Below are 6,783 nucleotides of genomic sequence, written 5' to 3'. Positions count from 1 at the left end.
AGAAGAACTTCTTTTTGGGTGACTTCTAAATAACATAGATTCGGCAATTGCCTTTTGGGTAAAGTAAATGTTGTATTAGATACCATGTTAACTCTAGAATGAACAAAATGCAGGTTCTTTTTGAGTGATATCAAAAACTATAGCTTCTGCAAAAGCGCAGCTTGAAAAGGTTGACCTACAAAAATTTTTGCGCCATTAACCAGCGTTTGACTCGGCTGTTTGCTTATATTTTGCTGCTTCAGATCAACTTGTATTATACAAAAAAGAAGGAATGCACTGAAAGGAAGAGGAGAAATGATGCTCTGAGCATATAACCAAGAACAGAACTATGTACATAAATAGGCCTACTGAAAATGGAGAAACTAAGCATGAGAATATTATCCAAACAGGTACTCTTCCTGCCATGGTAGGGCGCCCTGCCCTGAATTGAAGTATTCCAGAAATTTCGTCCTTATTGTCATGGGAGTAACTGCGAAATTGTTTGCTCCCTGACGTTGCTGCCGCTGAAGCCAGTTATCAGAGACCATGGTTCTCCAGGCTCCAGGGATAATCTCCCTGTTTCCACTCTGGGCATCTACGAAGTTAATTGGACAATACTGCGAGTTCTCGTTCATTACGAAATTATGCAAGCAACAGCAAGCTTTGACTATTGAATCAACTGTTTCAAGTTTGCAATTAATAGGTGAGTAAAAAATACGCCAGCGTGCAGCTAAGATTCCAAATGCGTTTTCTACAACCAAGTGAGTTCGAGACAAACGGTAATTGTAGACCCTTTTCTGCCTGTCAGCTACACTCAAGCCACCTGGAAATGGTCTCATTATGTTCATTTTCAAGGGGAATGCCTCGTCAGCTACGAAAAAATGTGGTAAGATGGTCCCATTAGGGATGGGCTTAGGCTCAGGAGTTTCAATTGTTCCGTTCAGAATGGCACACCCAAACGATGACCTGGCAAATATACTTGAGTCACCAGCACTACCCTCTGCTCCAACGTCTACAAACTGAAACTTATAGTCAGCATCAACAACTGCCATCAGTACAACACTAAAGAATCTCTTGTGGCAGAAATACGTAGAGCCACTGTTTTCTGGGCATCTCAACCTGATATATTTTCCATCAATTGCTCCTATGCAATTTGGAAAGTCCCACCGCCTCAGAAACTTGTCAGCGATTGTCTGGAACGTGGATTGGGTTGGTGGCTTCAAACATTGGCTTTTCATGCTAGTCCAAATGGCCTCTGTCGTTTCTGCCACTATAAGAGTGACTGTCGAACGGCCAATCAAATACTGGTAGGACAAAGACCTCTTTGACTCTCCTGTGGCAAGATGCCTGATCGTCAGTGCAAGTCTCGTAGCTGCTGAAATAGGTCTCCTCCAATTGGTATGTTTCTTCTCAATCTTACTTTTAACAATTGCTAAGAGTTCCTTGAATTTTGTAGGAGTCATTCTAAGGTATTCGAAATACCATTGTGGATCTTCCTTTTCTAGATCCTGCACCAATTTGCTGAAGGCACCATCTGTTTCTCTTTTTCTAAGGACTGGTCTGACCCACCACCTCCGTGTAGCTTGTTTTGCACTTCCATATAGCTGCTCCTATAAGAAACAAAGAATATAAACATAGGTCTCTATTAAAAGAAAGCTGGAATAGGTCTTTGATAGTGAACATTTTCAAGCCCTTGACAAGCAAAGTGAAACAGGAAACACTTATAATTGTTGCAAAATAGCAAAGGGCAAACTACAATTTTTTTTAAATCCATTATTTTTCTTAGCTGTTTTTCTGTAGATGAGGTTATTATGAGCCTTTTGCAGCATAGCCTGTACCCAGCTTTGTTTAGTGATTTATACCGAGATGTAAAGCAGTAACTTACTTTCAAGACTTAAGAGACTTTCATACATTTAGCATAGCCTGTACCCAGCTTTGTTTAGTGATTTATACCGGGATGTAAAGCAGTAACTTACTTTCAAGAGACTTTCATACATTTAGCGTAGCCTGTACCCAGCTTTGTTTAGTGATTTATACCGGGATGTAAAGCAGTAACTTACTTTCAAGACTTAAGAGACTTGCATACATTTAGAAAAAGCTACATGCAACCTGATCTAAATAAAGATGCTATTGTAGAGTATCAAAGAGAAGCCTACAAGTATATCCCTATTGCAGTAAAGGCACATTACAAAGAACAAGAACCTACAGGAACAGGTTCATAGTATACCGTTGGAGTGGTAAAGAAACTAGAAAATTGCAAAAATTAAGATAAAGAACTAAGAAGAAGATTAAAAAGAAAATTTGAAAATTGCAAGTACAGTACTAAGTACATACAGCAAGTACTATTAGCAAATTAATGAGATCATAGCTGCACTTTTTTTTTCTCTCATGCTTGTTAAACTAACACATCCATTTTGCAACAGTTGTGCACCAGGTTCTTTGGAGGATTCTTCTGCCCAGGGAAATCCCATAGAGGAGTAAATAATTACTGTCTAGGAGAATCTGATTTTGGAAGGAAAACCTTTGAATATCTCTGTCGAGAAAACTGTAAGTCCTGTTACCTATTCTATTGAACTATAAGAGGGTCAGGGAGGTGTCACTGATCAAGTTAATACTTTCTTAGGTCTGTAGAACCATTTGGGTCCAGAAAATTTTCTGGATGACCACTTTTTTGATAGGTGATAATTCCAGGGGCTGATGGCCTGCTCTAGGTGACCTCTCTGTGAACTGATAACCCAGACAGGGTCATCAGTCCATAGAGATGTTACCCAGATTTAGAAAATAGGCCATCACTCTATAGACTGATCACCCATATTTCAGACTAGGTCAACACTTTATAGAGAGATCACCCAGACCAAGAATGAGCCACCAATCCCTAAAATAATGACCTGTTAAATGAGCGGTTACCCAGAAAAACTTGTGGACCCCACTGTCTAGAACAAATATTTCTATTTTCCAGCTTCATTCATCCCTGTCATACAAGATTCTAAAAAAAATGGTGACCCAGCTTTAGCAGAGACAGCATAAGGTATAAGTGACTTGCTAACATTTAGAAAAAGCTACATGCAACCTGATCTGAATAAGGATGCTATTGTACAGTATCAAAGAGAAGCTGACAGGTATATCCAAAATGCAGTAAAGGCATATTACAAAGACAAAGAACAGGTTCATAGAATTCCATTGCAGTGGTAAAGAAACAAGAAAATTACAAAAATTAAGGTAAAAAAGAACTGAGAAGAAGATTAACAAGAAACTATGAAAATTGCAAGTACAGTACTAAGTGCATACAGCAAGTAATATTAGCAAATTAAGATCATAGCTGCACTTTTTTTCTCTCTTGCTTGTTAAACTGACTTATCCATCTACCAACAGTTGTGCACCAGGTTCTTTGGATGATTCGTCTGCCCAGGGAAAATCCATAGAGGATTAAATAATTACTGTCTAGGAAAATTTTATTTTGGAAGGAAAACTTTCTCGATGACCACTATTTTGATAGGTAATAATGCCAGGGACTGATAGCCCATCCTTCAATTGTCCAAATCTAAGGTGACCTCTCTAAGAACTGGTGGCCTGGACTAGGTGACCTCTCTGTGAGCTGATAACCCAACCTGGGGCATCAGTCCATAGAGAGGATTTAGAGAATAGGCAATCACTCTATAGACTGATCACCCACATTCCAAACTAGGTCATCAGTCCATAGAGAGATCACCCAGATTTTAAGAATAGGCCATCAACCATTAGAATAATGGCCTGTCAAGAGAGTGGTTACCCAAAAAAACTTGTGGACCCCACTGTCGAGAGCTGAAATATTTCTATTTTCCAGCTTCAGTCATCCCTGTCATACAGGATTCTCCAAAAAACTGGTGACCCAACTTTAGCTATATATCCTATGTAAACCTAAAAGCAACAACTTGCCTGCTTTCTTCGCTTATTCAGAAGATACGCTGCAATAGCCTTCTTCTGGATTTGGCTTAATGCTCTCATTGCTTCAGTTTGAAAATCTGATTTGAAAAATCGTGTCCGATTTGACGCAGCAGTGGGAACTATAGAATAGAGCTTGTCGCAACGACGCAAAAGTCTGCGTTTCAGTGTGAACACTCCATCCGATTCTGTCGTACGTCTCTTCCGACAGGCAAAAAATCGTGTCGGGATTGACGCAGCAGTGTGAACTAAGGGTTACTTTCCCGACAAATGCTGGGTTTTACTGCATAATTATTAGGGGTGTGTTCCAGCTGACGATTTTTCAGTAACTGCAGTAACTGTGCGGTAACTGCCCATTTCTAACTGCGGTAGAGCCAGTGGGAACGGCACAGTAAGCTGACTAGCAGTAGCGTCATTTTCGAATTAAACGCACGTGTTTAAATTTAAGGGACAGTTTAATGCTGATTAGTATAATTCTTTATTCCTTCTGTTTCAGAGCATTTAGAGAGGTTCTAAGCCAACCATGGGCATTTGGCTGTCACAAATGATTTTGCTCAAATGAGCTGGTGAAAAATAAATAGATCATATACTTTTTCTGTTTCTTATTATTTGAAGACAAGAATATCACATAACTAAGCATTCAAATAGCTTGATTGTATCTTTAGCATATACAATCCCTGATGGAGTTTTGTTGATACCTGTCTTAAATTGATTTGTCTAAATAAAATGGGCCTATAGCATTTACAGGATAGTAGTGGGACAACTATAGCAATTTTTTTTTCAATATTCTACTTTTTTTAAAATAATTATTGTTCTCTGGTCAAATTTGTGTTCCTTGCTAAGTGGTAGGCACTTTTGGCTGGAATGCTTTGTCCAAGGGGTACAGGTTTAATTCCTGGCATTGTCAGTTTATTTTGTTTTGGATAGGGGTTGGTGATATGACTAACCTCAGCTAGAATTGGCCTAACTTTAAATGAGTACAGATGGAAATCTAGGGACAGTAGGAAGGAAGGGCATGCAAGAGCATAGGCTGGCTGGTCCCTAGCTTCCTATTGCACTACCTGGCTAAAGGACCACCAGGTCCTTTACTGGCCTACTGACTTAGCCATAGAAACTTTCTTTCAAACCCATTAAATATAAGTAAAAATGAAGAATACCAGTATGATGGTCCTTCTATTTCCCTGAAATGTGGATGTATGGACAAGAGTGTGGGTCATGAGAGACAGCTTGTGAATATAATTGGGGTGAATGTTCTGCAAGATTAAAAAAATTTATGACTGTTGCTCAGGTTGGCAACTGAACACAGAAGTATAATTTTGTTATTTGTTTTTCTTTGTGACTATCATGCTTATTTAATGTCCAGTATTTTAAAGTTAATCTTCTTTAATTTGTCTTTAATTGCCATGGCCCTAGGGCTTAAATACAATAAAACCTACTTATATCCATTGATTTTCATTAAATAGATAGTAGCTCTATGTTTCCTAGCTTCAGTAAATTTAAATGTAATTGTGAGACCAGGGATTACAAAGTAGGTGAAAACTTGCAAATGAACCTCTGGTATCAATAAAAATTTGTAAGAAATGGATATCAATTTAAAGATTAAAAAAACTGTTAGAAAATAAAGAAGACAAATGAATAAACAAAAGTACCCCTTTGCAACCATTTAATGAATTGTCACAAATATAGGTCACCCTTAAGATTGAAATGAACAAAGCTTCAATTATGAATCCATTTTCCTTTAAACAGACTGAAGGGGCAAACCTCCAAGCTTTGACAAATTCAATCTCACTTTTGGGCATTCTCACCTTTCCTTTTCAAAGGAAACTTTCTTTGGATGTTTCCCATCCAACTAAAAACAACATGGATGGCATCAGGTACAAGTGACCTTCTACTTAGCCTACATACCAAAGGGAAAAGCATGCATCTCTATACTATAATTTACCTCCAACCTGCCTAATGTGCAAATATATAGCCAAAATTATGTAGTTCCAATGTATTTTGTCACCTGTTACCTTTTCCCCCATTCTTGCTTTGTTTACAGTTGCTTCAATTAACAGGGAGTTAAAGGTTGAGGGATAGATTGGCAGAATCAATGGGAAACATGTAACTTCTGCTATAAATATTTTTGAAGGTCATCAAAGATCAAGGCCCTCTAGAGCAAGAATGAGTAGAGATGTGTACCTTGAAAAACCTTCCCAGGACATACTTTAGCCTGTAGACCCATCCCTGAAAGTTTCATTTTCCTAACCTAACCCATTTCAGTGATAGCAAGAAGTCTCAATCAACTAGAATTTTACTGGATAAAATTACCATCCTTTGGAATAGACTCTGAATAGTCTACCCTAGCCTACTTCTTCAATAGGATTAAAGACAGTCACAGAATAATGATTTGGCAGCCCATAAATCCTCAACTTATCTGTAATACTTCACCTAGGCCTGTTTACAGAGCCTAAAGGGAGTTAATGCTTAAAATGCTACCATGTGGCAATTTAATGGAGCCTCAATGTTACCTGGAAGAAGTCAATCCTTAGAATGATTCCAAATGGCAATTTAAGGTAATAATTTTGCCTGGATATGCCAGAAAACATTGAAAACTTTAAATTAAATAATAAGTTTTTCATTGATTTAACCTACTTGCTAATAGATAGCCTACTACTCAGGGTGTCCTTTAATGTTGATCCCAAAATATGGTGATTTACTAACCTGGCTCAGATCCCTCTTTCTTTTGCAAAATCACTGTCCCACCTTCTTCCAAGCAAATAACTTCATATTCCATTACTTCATTCTTGTCCATATTTATTTTTTGTTGAATGAGATTTTTATTGAAGAAGGTGAATTATGTACTTACTGCGCTAACCATTCTTTTGAGCACGGTAAGAAAAT

General features: G+C 38.1%; 1 protein-coding gene across 1 annotated transcript; it reads right to left on the bottom strand.

Moving 5' to 3' along the window:
- Window positions 1–218: 218 nt before the first annotated feature.
- On the bottom strand, window positions 219–6,740 carry LOC136040938 (uncharacterized). Its single transcript, XM_065725370.1, has 2 exons — window positions 6,604–6,740; window positions 219–1,589 (listed from the first exon to the last, which is right to left on the bottom strand). The coding sequence occupies exon 2, from the start codon at window positions 1,440–1,442 to the stop codon at window positions 378–380; it is 1,065 nt and encodes a 354-aa protein (XP_065581442.1). The 5' UTR covers window positions 1,443–1,589; window positions 6,604–6,740; the 3' UTR covers window positions 219–377.
- Between the last annotated feature and the right edge of the window lie 43 nt (window positions 6,741–6,783).

The sequence above is a fragment of the Artemia franciscana genome, chromosome 21, assembly GCF_032884065.1.
Source record: "Artemia franciscana chromosome 21, ASM3288406v1, whole genome shotgun sequence".
Classification (NCBI taxonomy): Eukaryota; Metazoa; Arthropoda; class Branchiopoda; order Anostraca; family Artemiidae; genus Artemia; species Artemia franciscana.
Note: the sequence above shows the minus strand (reverse complement) of the source record. Positions and strands in the feature narration are given on the sequence as shown.

Coding starts and splice junctions, on each gene's coding strand:
- LOC136040938 (XM_065725370.1), bottom strand. CDS start 1,442: ATGACTCCTACAAAATTCAAGGAACTCTTAGCAATTGTTAAAAGTAAG.